Raw genomic sequence first — 13021 nt, 5'->3', positions numbered from 1 at the left:
TGCATTCTCTGTATGTATTTTTATGAATTTGGTGAATTAGTAGCTTCCTCACAAAGAGAACTGAAAAAAAGAAGACAGATTATTGTATTGTGTAAAACATTAACAATGTAACTTATTTATGGTGAAACTTCTTTACCAACTTGAGACTCTTCCTTACAGAATATAAATGAATATGTAGCCGCATTAATTGCACTGAAGCAAAAAATGATTGATGGAGAGTAAGTACAATTGCACAAGTGTGGGTTTTTTTGTTTGGTTTTTATTGCTCTTAAGTTCTTAAAACAGTGCAGAAAATAAGTTTTGTGGAATGTAAATAGTCGCTAATGCACAAAACTAAATCCTTCTCAAAATGAAAGCAATTTCTTCATGAACAGGTCCTAAATCTAGACTGTAAGACTTCTTTAATTTATGCCCTAAAACATCTCTGTAATGGTAGTAAAACAGGGCTTCTTTTTGTAGCTATAATAGCTTATTATGAATACTAGCAGAAGCAGTTCTTTGAAGAGACTTATTTAATTGTATTTATTGTGAAGAGTATATTATGAGAATCTTATGAATTATGGTGTCTGCCAACTTTTTCAACAGTGTTCAGTCCAAGTGTTAAAGTGTGAAATGCTGTTGGGATTAAATATCAGAATGCAAAAAATTAGGTCAAACATCTGTTAGTAATGTTCTAAAATGCTTCTCATAATTTACCTTCTCTTCCTTGACTGCCTCCGCTTCTTCTCAATAAACATCAACATCTGATTGTATGGAATAATGTACTGAGATATGTTATGTATACCTTCATACTATGGCCTAATAGCCTTGCTATGTCTCCTAATTGTAATGGTTTATTTCTCATATACCCTTTCCCAGGTACACAGCAATCTGGCTTTAGCAAATGTAAATTCCAGTCCTGCAGTTTGATTTCCTTAAGTGTATAAGAGAGCCCTCACTATCTTAGCTGGGACCCTTTTCTCCAAAGCTCGTTTACTCTGTGTCCCTAGATTCCTTTTCCTACTTCCAGATTTTGTATCCCTCTTCCCTCTCCCAGTGCATACACTTTTTTTTTTATGGGAATTACCTCTCCTTTAAATACTTGCAGCTTGACCCCTTCCTTTTTTACCTTACTTCATTACTTTTAACTGTTGCAGAAAATGCAAACCAGTCTTACACTTTCTCTATTTATGTATAAAGCGAAAGGAAAGGTATCCTATGGCATGATTGTCAAAATCGGGTGAGAAAATAAATAATGTCTCTTTTTTTCTTGCAGTCGTTTGCTGACAGAGTATCAACAGAAATGCACTGATATCCTTTACTTTTCTATATATTTGGTATATATTAGAGAATGTATCAACTTTTTTTTTAAGAGGGCTTGAGGCTTTTTATTTAAGGTTTAAGTTAAGAGATGATGCCTCTAAAGAACAGACTGGATAGGCTTTGTAAAGAATTAAAACTAAACACTTAACACCTAGCTGTGTCTAATACGTGGCTTAATGTAGACTATTTGAAATCTGCCTTGCTGGGAATGATGCAAGCTTTCTCATGTTACAGAAGAAACTTTGCTTATTTACTTCAAACATATTGAAATACTTCAGTTAAACAGTTCTACAAGTCCTGTGTTTTTTGTGTGGAAGTCTTTTTTTTTGCATGTTTCTTTACAAATGGGTGTTTGATAAACTTTTTAATTTCTAACTTAACAAGAGTTTACAGCTTCAATTTGCTGAACGGTAAGTTTGATTTAAACTGTTTACTAAAGTTGCTGGTCTCTGTGTCTTTGACACTTTTAGGAGTCTGATGTTGTAACAGCAGCAGCCCTGTGTCTAGGCTGAGCTTTTAATATGGTCCTTCCTTTTACCATGCTTCCTAAGGCATAACTAGCAGAGATACCCTTGATGAGAAGAGGAATTTGTCCTTCTTCCACAATATCTGTATGAAATTCCTTCCTGGCCCTGTGTTACATAAGAGTCTAAAGTGACCAGATGGACATACAGAGCTCATTTTTTGGTGGTAGTTAAATGTAAGCGTATTTGGAGAGACCATATTTGTATAAAGCATTTTGTCTTAGAGTTGTGGCTGTGTGTCCTGCTGACTCTATTTGGTTATAGAGGAATAGGCAGCATACAATCTTTAGGGACTATCCTGCCTGCTGAAAAATCCTGCAGCTGGACTCTGCTCTTATTTCACAGTGCTACCTAGGTAGAGACACTTACTCATGATGCTTCAGTGTAGGCAGCTGGGTAGTATTCCTGTATGGCATGTGCCATCTACTTGAATCTAGCTTTAGGCTCAGTTTAAATGTTTCAAAATCAGATCTTGAATTTTCTTTCTCTGTAAAATGTTGGATAGAAAAATGAGAACACTTAAGACTCTTAAAAGCCTTCGTGTGTCTCTCATAGCTTTTTTCCATAGGAGAAAGCAAAATACTCAGACACTTGCCTCAAGAATCAGAACACTGGATTTGAAAGCACCCATGCTTTTGGCAATTTTTTTTTAATTACGCTTTCTGTTTCAGAGAGATCTCCGCTCTTCGTGGCCAAGTAGAGCAGATGCTACAGAAAATCCTGCCTCTGGAAAAGTGCCAGGAAGAGTTGGGTTCCTTGAAAGCAGAGTTGGAAGAAAAAAAGGTGTGCTTGTAAGGTTTAAATAACTTGCACTTTTTCTGTTGAAGGAAATGTATATATTTAATGCTGATCTTAATGAAGCAGGCTTTAATGAGCCCGGTTGTTATTTTCAGATTGTTGGAACAGGCCGCTCTGGTTTTAGGTGAAGTCAATTAAATGGCAGCAGATTTCAGGTAGACAAAAAGTTGAGGGTTTTGTAGGTTTTTTGAAATGAGGTTATTTGGGTTTTATTTCTTTAGTAAGGAAGGAGATACATTCAAATTCCTTTGGTTTTCTGTTCTGATCTTAGTAGATTACTACTGAACTCTCTATATCTTCTACTACTAAAAAGGTGCAAAGAGGGTCTGTGCAGACTAGGGTTTTGCTTCTGTTACCGTTTTGAACATATGCTTTTACATAATTTATGTAAAAGTTTATTGCTTATTTCTCTCTCATCCCTTAGCTAAGATTTAATGTTCAGAAGAAAAGGTTTTGACTGTTCAAATCACCTAAATATATGTATTTTCTATACATTAACTATTATTTCTGCGAAAAGTACCTCATGCTCTTTCTTGTAGTTTTTGTTGTTAGCATATATTTTGTCACTGTACGTAATTTTTCTTACATGTTAGAACTGGCTTTTAAATCCTTTTCCCTCAGGAAGCATTAGTAGCTGATGTCCTGATGGCACTTATTCAGAAAGGTGGAATATATGCATGGTGTATAAATAGTTGTGCTCTTGACTTAAACTTTGAGTTCCTATTCAGATAGGTGTTGGAGGCATGTACTCAAAAGATAGAGATTTGTTTGTTTGTTATAACTTTTGCCTTTAAAGAGGAAGAATAACCCAACTTCTCAACTTGTTTGTTTTCTCATTGAATATACTTTTTTTGGTTATGCTGTTTTCTTTAGAATAGGTAAAGTGTCTGCCATCTGTTTTTTTTTGGCCTCAGTAAGGACGTACTTTAACTATGCTTTCCCTCTCCACAGAGTTCTCTCAAGATTTATCGGGACAGTCAACTGGAATATATTAAAATTAAAGAAGAAATATTAAACAGTGATGCTGTGTGAGTGGTGCTTCCTTTTTGCACAATCCTTCTTTCCCCCTCTTGCCTCTTCCAGAACTTGGTCTTGTACCTTACCTAGTTATGCTTTCCATTTTGCTAAAATTCTTATGCTTATGGATTCTTAAGACCATTCTTCTATCAACTCCGGTTCTAAGTTTTGTAGCAGACATTCTGGAATATAGTATTAGTTTAATTATTACCCTGTCTTGAATCAGCTTTTGATGGTTGTTTAGCAAAGGTTTTTAAGAACAGGGTGAGATTAGAGTAGAAGCCGTAGTTTCTCCAGTGTTAAGTGGTTCTTAGTCTTGGCTTTCGGTTACTGCCATCCATTGCCATTGTGCTGATAAGTCTCTGAGGACAATATGTAAATTATATTGCCAGAGTGGCTTGCACTTAAAATCAGTCCTTAAAATAATTGTTTTTAAAGAAACAGCTCATTAAGCCCTGAACTGTCCACCATGTTTGGAAACGGACAGAAGAGATTTTGCGCCAAAAATGCAGAAGCCATTTTTGCTGCCATAGGACATAATATTGTGAATCTGTGCCTTGATAATTCCAAAGTTTGTTCCTTTGGTAACCAGTCATGCAAAGGCGTCCTTGCCTGGAGTGTATGTGTGTGTTATTATGTCTTACAGCTCTTGATGGACTCTCTTGTGAATTTAATTGATAAATCTAGTTGCTTTTTAATCCCCTTGTGCTCCACGCCTCTAAATCACCTGTATCAGGGAGCTGTGACTTTTCAGCATTGTATGGAAAGGTTCTTAAGCTCTCAATAGAGAACCAGCTAATGTACATCTAGGTGTTGTGAGTTTGTAGCTGTGGTTGTTTTTCTTCATGTGCATCACTTTGCATTTATCAATATCAATGATTGCTCTCTATTTCCTTGGAATTTTAAGACCCTTCTGCTGTTTTTTGTAGTCAGCTTTTATTTCTGATGTGTTCCAGTATACATCCCAATTGGACTCCCACTGATGACTCCTTCCGTCCTCATAAACCAACTATCATTTTTAACTTGGTGTTCCTAAGCTATTTTGATGTTACCGACAGGTCAAGGGAGGTGATCATTCCCCTCTACTCAGCACTGGCGAGGCTACATCTGGAGTACTATGTCCAGGTCTGGTCTCCTTTGTACAAGAGAGATGTGGGTGTACTGGAGAGAGTCCAATGAAGAGCCACGGAGATGATCGAGGGACTGAAGCATCTCTCAAATGAGATACCCTAGTATCTTTACATGGCTTGTGAAACATACAGTACTCAGAAGCACAGCAGCAAGCCACTGTCATCTGAAGATTGTACAAGCAGACTAGCATTGTTGACTCTTGCCATTGTCCGTTCTTCTGCCAGACTGCATTTCATGTATAGGTACTTGTCTTGTGAGCTTAAAGGAATCTTTAGCACATCATCCTATCTAAGAGCAGCAGGGAGCAGCAAACCCCTGGCTAACTGCACCTTAAGAGGGAACTAATGTGCTGGTAATATAGAGTGTCAATATAGATAGATCGCCTATATTCTATCTTTCACTCCTGTCTTGACGGAGAAGCCAGGGCTGGTCAGCCTTGGCTTGATCTCTGGGAAGGTGATGGAGCAGCTCATCCTGGAACCCATTTCCAGGCACTTGAAGGACAAGAAACTCCTCAGGAGGAGTCAGCATAGCTTCACTGAGGGGAAGTCATGCTTGATGGACTTCATAAACTTCTACAATGACATACCTGGTAGATGAGGGAAGAGCAGTGGCTAGTGTCTGACAGGCCTTCAGTAAGATCTCTGATTGATAGTGTTTCCCATGGGAGCTAGTGTCTGACAGGCCTTCAGAAAGATCTCTGATAGTGTCTCCCATGGGAGCCTTATAGCCCCTCAAGCTGTTGCAGTAGGAGCTGGATGAGCAGACAGTGAGGTGGATTGAAAACTGGCTGAACGGTCAGGCCCTGAAAGTGGTGATGAATGGTGCAAAGTCTAGATGGAAGACAGTAACTAGCTGTGTACTCTGGAGAGAGGAACGGCACCACCTCCTCAGTCTGGTCCTGTTTAACGTCTTTGTTAGTGATCTGCATGATGGGGCAGAGCATACCATCAGTGAGTTTGCCAATGAGGCAAAGTTGTGAGGAATGGCTGATAGGCCAGAGGGGTGTGCTGCGATCCAGCATGAGCTCTTAAGTGCATTTCTCTAGCCTGTCACCCCTCAGCCTTCTCTAAGCTGAGCCAAACAAGTGACCTCAGCCAATCCTCATAAGTCTTGCTCTCAAGACCTTTCACCATCTTGGTTGCCGTCCTCTGGACACACTCGAAACAGTTTGATGTCCTTTTTATATTGAGACGCCCAAACCTGCACACAGTACTCGAGGTAGGGCTGTACCAGTGCAGTGCAGAGTGGGACAATCACCTCCATTGACAGCTATACTGTGCTTGATGCACCCTGGGACACGGTTGGCCCTTTTGACTGCCAGGTAACACTGTTGATTCATATTCAACTTTCCATCTAGGATTTAACAGAGGGAGATAATAGAAGTGTTTACTATTCTATTTTGTTTCCCCAGTTCTGTGTATGTTTTGTGTATAAGGTAAAAAATCTGAAGTCAGAATTGTTCAGGATGCATAATTTTTTGGTTTGGTTTTAGCCGATACCTGGATATTCTGAACAAAAAGCTAAGCGGCATAAGTGATCCTGAAGGCTATTCCTGATTATCTTATTACTTAGGTCTTATTGATTGTAAGTAAAGCTTAATTGTTTTAAAGAGTAAAACTAACCTGTCTACATTACATCGCAGGAATACAAAAAAACCTGAAGCCAGTTTTCTGGGGTTGCGTTAGTAACTCCAAGTTAGCTGAATGTAGCTATATTTATTTACCTGGATTAGTGGACTGACTCTTAAGAGCAAACTCTGTCTCTGTAATAGATAGAACTGTTTGTGTGGGAATGTCCGCAACATGCCACTGATACAAGTTTTCAACTTCAGGGACACATTGGTCTCACAGGACCTGGGTCTGGAAGAGTGTTTTCTCTGAAATGGTTCGATTTCCCACCCTCTCCACCCCCCTGGGTTTTCATACAAAAATGATGTATTAATATCTTCTTTTTAACAGGAGAAAGAAACTGGAAAATAAAGTGAAGAAACTTGAAGGTAACTTTCTACATTGTGGTGTTGTGCTGTTGTCCTACTCTGTCTCTGGATTCCATTTGCATCCAAAGAAGTAATTGCAAGTATCTCTGACGCCCCAAGGAGCAAGGCTGGTCAGCACTGTGTGTGGAGCGTAATCTCTGAATTACATCAGCCCTCCTGCAAAACGTTTTCTCTTGAACATCTTGGGCATATAGTGTAGTTGGAAGGGAGCTTCTGGTAATGAAAACCTCTGAAGTCTGCTCAGCCTGACAAGGCAAACTGATTCACTTTATGACTGTCTTAATGATGAAAAAGCCTTTCCTTATAGCCAGTTGGAAGCTCTCTTTGTTTCAGCTTACACCTGATGTTTCTCGTCCTTTGACCACTGAATGGTCTCGTTCCATCTTCTTGATGCCTCCTTATAGGTACAGGATGGTACTCTTGGATACCTTATAGGTTATTTGTTTGGTTGGTTTTTGGGGGTGGGGTGGTTTTTTTTTTTTTTTTTTTTTTTTTTTTTTTTTTTTTTCCCTCCTCAAGCTAATTAGGTCTAGTTCAATAAGCCTGTTTTCTTAGGGCATGCGCTGCAGTGTTCTAGTAATCTTGGCAGGATTCTTCTAGTCATGCTTATACTTGTATATATATAATATGTAGTGATCCTGACACATTTACTGATTTCTAAATATTCTGGCAATTAGTTTTTTGTTTGTGTGTTTTTATTTTGTTTTTAAGGAGAGATAAAGCACTTTGTGGCACTTTGTTATTTCTTTGTCCTACTAGTAGAGAGTGGATATGCGTAAAGCATTCGGATACTTAACTTGCTGTATTGTTGGTTGGCAAGGTAAATATTTTCATCTGTGGCACACTTACAGCTGTGCTTATCACAGTTTAAAGTATAACGAACTGCGTGACTTGTATCTTAGTGTTAGAAACTCCCTAAATCCTACTGTAAAGTACAGGTATAGGGTGTTTATTTTGATGAGCATTTAGGAGTTCCATTATGTGACAGCAAGGTTTTTTTGCCCTCTTGCAGCCAAAAACTCAAATTCTGTCAGAGCTAGAATGAAATACTGTGAAATAATTTGCATTAGGTCCAATTTGAGTCACTAGTTTGTCTCTTTTGTTCTTTTCTGTGTTCATAAATATATCAGACTCCATATTTATCTTGATGTCTTGTTGATCTGAAATTTTCCTCTGGTTGGTTTGTGAGCCTAACTGAGCTGCCTTTTTAATGCGCTTTGGTTTGATATGTTCTCTCCTGTGACTTGATCTGATTAGCGGGCAAGTTCCATCTGTCTTTTTGCTGCTGTCCATGTATAAGTCACCAAGCTGTTCTCTCAAGTATCTCTCTTGTTTGAGAATTTTGCTAGGAACCTCACATTCAATTCTCACTTATCTGCCCTGTTCTCTTTATTCCCACCCATCCACAATCTTCACAGCTGTCAGGTAGACATGAAGAGATAAGGTACTCTTCTCTGTTTATTAGTCTTGTGTGCTATTTTCATCTTTACAATGCAGTTGTCTATAGTGTTTTTATCTTTGAAGCAGAGCCCTCTTTTAAATAAGAGAATAAAACACATGAGAAAACATTGCACCTCATTCTTAATCTTATTCCCTCTTTTCACTTGGTGTATATTATTCTACAGTACAGTGTCATTACAATATGACCCACTCTTCATTCTTGCATGTAAGTGAGAAAAGTAATATATTTTAGTAGTTTAGAACAGTTATTATGCAGTGAAAGATTACATATCAAATTACCAGGAAAAAAACCTGTCAACTGGTGACTAATACTACTTAAATTCTCTTATTGTATTTTCTAACTTGAATTTTGATTGTCTTTCTTGAAGAGGCTGCAACAAAGCATACACAGGACTTCAGACAACTGAAAACTGAAAAGAAGAGGCTTGAAAAGGAGCTAAAGGCGGCACAAGTAAGACTTGCCTGGTCTTGTGGATGAAGCTTCTTTTTGTATTTCTGGGGGGAGAAAAAGGAAGCTACTAGTAACAGAGATTCTGAAATAGTAAAATCACATTTGGTAGGTATATTGAGTAACTAAACATAGCAATTCACCTTAAGAGATAGAAATTTTCCAACTGAAGCATGACCTTTGAAATGTTGATTTACATTTCAGGCTTATTAAGAGCAGATGCTCTACACACTGTGTATGGAATGTAAAATTAGTATTATTTCATTTGAACAGGGAAAACTTGATGGTGTACTTAAAGAAAAGTGCAGAAGAGGTAAGTGTTCACCTTTGCCTTCAGATTTATGTGTGGTATTGTTCCATTTGAACATTTTATTTTTCACCCTCTTCTCTTTCTAATAGTTAAGCATGCGGAGACCCAGAGTTCAGGTCAAGATCTTAAAACAGATATAGACAAAGGTAAGATTTTTTGCAAGACTGTTCTCTGCATGGAACCAACTATTATGAATTTATTTAAATTCTTCTGGAGTTGCATATCTGGAAACAGGATACTGACAGAAATGCTGTTAAGAGCAAACGTGTTTGATACAAATATATTACACTGATGAAGGATTAATGTAATAGATGACTATTTTCAGTTTTGCAGTAAGGAAAATACTTGATTCATTAAAATGACTGGTCTACCTTATGCATTTGTGAGGTCAATGCGCAATTCTAAACCAAAATGCAAACACTGAGAAAAATATAAACGATCCCTTTGAAGTTCATTGAAATCCAAAAGAAGCATGCAAAGCAAAAGACACAAGATAGAAGTATAATCTGCTACAATTTTTATGTGAGGCTCTTTAAATCTAGTGGAAATGTAGGATGCATGGTTGTTTCTTATCCTATTGACTTTTTTTTTCCTAATGATCTAAAATACCTGCTGCAAGTTACCAAGTTATCTGAATCTAACTGTGCAATGGAGCAAACTCCTCCTAAACTTTCTGTAAAGTACTGAGGCCAAATTTTAAGCAACTTTTTTCTCCCATTTTTGCAGTCTTTTACAATATTAGTCTTGTCTTTGAATTGTTTAGAAATTCTGAAGGCAGTTTTCAGGCAAAAGAACTTCCCTGTTCTGTTCCTTGCTTCACAATATTTGTATGTGAAGTTTGTTGTCAAAATGAAACTTCTCTGAAAAAGATAGATCTTGTTAGTTCTTCTGTGTTTTGGCATGTATTTACTGCCTTTTGTATTTTACTGATTTCATCCTTTAATTTTTAATTAATGGCAAGTGGGAAAATTAAAATCTGAGCTCTAATCTGAACTTCAAATAGCAGCAAGGATTTATTACTAATGAGAAATTGTTAGTAGCTGTCATTCAAAATTCGGCAGGTTTTCCTCTCATGAGCTGAGTTTTTTAATATGTCTCTTCATGAAGTAGTAGCAGTTTGCTGTGGTCTTTGACTTACAGAACTGGCACAAAACCAATAGTCTTAGTTCCTGATTGTTGGATGTGATGGTAGTTTTGGCATAAATAGGTGAGGTGTTTGTTTATTTTGTTGCATTTTTGACCTGTTTCTCCCTCTAAATCTGCCCTTCTGTTTCTGGAACTAGGTTGTTTGGCATCGCCTAGCAATGGTGCTTTAGGACTCCAGATAATGTCTACTGATGATGTGGCCTGATAATTAATTCAGATATATTTAATGTGCTGTTACTACTGAGTGGATATAAAGAAAGAATGTGTTATACCTTCTTCCTAAAAGATTTCCTTCCCCGTTTATGTTCATGTCGTCTAAATCTAAATTGTTTTAGGAAGCTGTTTCATTTCAGTGCTGCTACATTCAAAACTGCTTTTACATTTTACTCTGGGTGTGGCTGCAACTTTTTGCCACCCTCACTATAGAAAGGAAGAGCTAAACCATTATGCAACTGTTCCTTCAGTCTGCTGTGTGGCTATGGCCCATACAGGATCAAATCTCTCAATGGCATTTAGCGTTTCTCTTTCTCTGAAGCTAAAATGTCTTGTCCTAATTTTTGTTGTGGATGTTTTGGGTTTTTTTGTAGGCATGTCTGTGATCTGTGTGAAATAAAGAAACATACATTCTTACCTCTCTGAGCAATTCAGGTGTTCCTCAATTTATAAAAGTATTTATTTTAACAGAAAAAATAAAGCTCTTATTAGACGAACTCTGGATGTGCATTGACAGTGCAACAGGAAAAAGAGAGAATCAGGAAAATCAACCTGTCTTGGGTGAGATGGCATGCAAACTCCCAAAATTTTCTTGAAGCTCTTTTTCTGACCAAAAGTAAATATTGGTACATGTTTTTCAGCTTCTATTCAGGATAAGGAATGGCCTGAAAAAAGAAGACTGACTGTTACAGAAGGTAGGTTCCAGTAAATGTGAATTTATTAATATGCGAGTGCATTAATTTAGTCTTGCTGGGATATCATCAGGTTGGGTACTGTTTGTGTAACACTTTTTTGACAGACTTAAGTATTTCCTTGGTGATTGCCTTGTCAGGTACGTGTCTGATTAGAATATTTAGAAATAATTACACGTATTAATTTGAACAGCCAAGTAAATTGGAATGCTTTTCTAAATAAAAGCTGTTGTAATCTGCTACTGCAATTGAGAAATCAAATTTTTTTACTATTAGCTGCTTTGACTATTTCTAAGTAGTAAAAACTCATATCTCATGTTTATACCATAATTATTATATCATTATAAACTCTGCAGTATGTAATATGAATTACAAGATGCAAGTGCTCTTTGAGTCTGAAACACAAGGTAACACAGTTGGACTGTTAAGATTTAAGAAGAATTTCTTCATTCATACCCACCTGAATAATCATAGATAATGGTGTAGTAATTTTTGTATTTGTGATAGAGCAAAACAATTTGGTGATAGCTTTAATTTTATAATGTGATATTCAGTATAATAAAAAAAAAAATCTGAGTAGTTATCCACAGGTACGTTCACAGCAAACTTGAACTGCTTTATCTTCACATAACAGATGTCATTTTCCTTCTGCCCTCAAGACTTAACAGGTCCCTTGAAACTGTGTTTCTGTATTTGTCTCTCCAGTGTGTCCTGACTAATCTTTCATTTTTCTTTTATTTCCTCTATTACTTTGGTTTTCTGTAACTCAGGCTGTAGATCAGTAGAGATCAGTAACTCAGTAGAGATACTGTCTGGGATAATGTGAACTGTTACTCTGTCTACCCACCCTGTTAAGTCTGAAAATTTGCTACCAGTGTAGATCCCAATGAATCTAGTTTCAGATTGCGTTCCAGTGAAATCCACTTAAGAGGTGCCAAAATGTAAGGACTGGCTCATAAGCCAGTTTATCAACCTCACTCCCACCAGTATAATGCAACATATCTGTGGCAGCTCCAAAACTGAGCTAGACAGTTGTCCCCTGAGATTCTGAATTTGATTTCTTGAACAAGGGTCAATTAAATGACAAGAACAAGCATAAGAAACTGAAGAGTTTGACATATGGGTTGTTTCAGGGGTATTGAGTTCTGGTGTCATGTCCTTCCCACGTTTTAGGTTCCTTCTTTCCTAATGGAATCTTCTTAAGGAAACTACAGTACTTTCACAAAAGGAAGCAATTGTCCATAACAACCTCTTCCGTCAGTCCCTCTTTTGCTTTGTTGGAGTGGTTAGATATGATAGAAATATATCTTACTTTCCGTTGCTTTAGGTTTGGTTTTCTTCCACCTTTAAACCTAGGACAGCCATCTTTCATGAAAGTAGCCATTAGCTTGGATTCATAATAGCAAATGAAACCAAATAGCAATTATTATAAATGCAACCTTCTAGCAAAAAAAAAAAATCTTAATGATTTTTCCCTAATTTCTTGTCCCATATTATAATGGCTTTGTCTTAGAGAACAAATCAGCTTGATACTGCTGAAGTATCTTTTCCAGAGAATGTCAGTTCATCTGCCTGCCTGGATCTAGCCTTTCAGGAAAATACCTTTTTGGCTGATTTCTTAGTACACTGTGCCGTAAAATATGCAAAGCTTTGCATTACAATCAATAGCCTCTCTGTTCCACCAAGGCTGAGTCTATTTTGAGCATCTTTTTTTAAGAACGTGTTCATGTATGAAAACTGGAAGACTCATCAGGCTTTTCATTTATGCTTTTTCCAAGAAATGTGCAGTTGTGAAAGCCTCATAGGTCAGTGAGGTTTAGCTGAACTTAAAAGGATTTTTGCTTGGTCTTGGTAGTGTTGCTACAAATCTGCCAGTAATAAAGCTGACTGTACCTGCAGTTGACTATCAGACAAATAACCTTAGACCATAATCTAAGGTTAATAAGACATGGCTGGTGTTTTAGACTTTAGAAAACTGTT

The 13021-nt window shown here is 37.3% G+C and overlaps 1 protein-coding gene across 1 annotated transcript in view; it reads left to right on the top strand.

Annotated features, from left to right (window-relative positions):
- Positions 1 to 204: 204 nt before the first annotated feature.
- The window catches only part of ICE1 (interactor of little elongation complex ELL subunit 1), a 31904-nt gene continuing 19087 nt past the window's right edge, over positions 205 to 13021 (top strand). The window contains exons 1-11 of the mRNA XM_010131501.1: positions 205 to 218; positions 1256 to 1290; positions 1694 to 1712; positions 2498 to 2609; positions 3576 to 3652; positions 6734 to 6771; positions 8601 to 8683; positions 8954 to 8993; positions 9080 to 9136; positions 10821 to 10910; positions 10991 to 11044. Coding sequence (XP_010129803.1) covers positions 205 to 218; positions 1256 to 1290; positions 1694 to 1712; positions 2498 to 2609; positions 3576 to 3652; positions 6734 to 6771; positions 8601 to 8683; positions 8954 to 8993; positions 9080 to 9136; positions 10821 to 10910; positions 10991 to 11044 — 619 coding nt within the window. The remainder of the gene's footprint in view (positions 219 to 1255; positions 1291 to 1693; positions 1713 to 2497; positions 2610 to 3575; positions 3653 to 6733; positions 6772 to 8600; positions 8684 to 8953; positions 8994 to 9079; positions 9137 to 10820; positions 10911 to 10990; positions 11045 to 13021) is intronic.

Source organism: Buceros rhinoceros, unplaced genomic scaffold (genome assembly GCF_000710305.1).
Source record: "Buceros rhinoceros silvestris isolate BGI_N320 unplaced genomic scaffold, ASM71030v1 scaffold11032, whole genome shotgun sequence".
In the NCBI taxonomy this organism is placed as follows: Eukaryota; Metazoa; Chordata; class Aves; order Bucerotiformes; family Bucerotidae; genus Buceros; species Buceros rhinoceros.
This window is presented reverse-complemented; position numbering and strand designations above follow the sequence as displayed.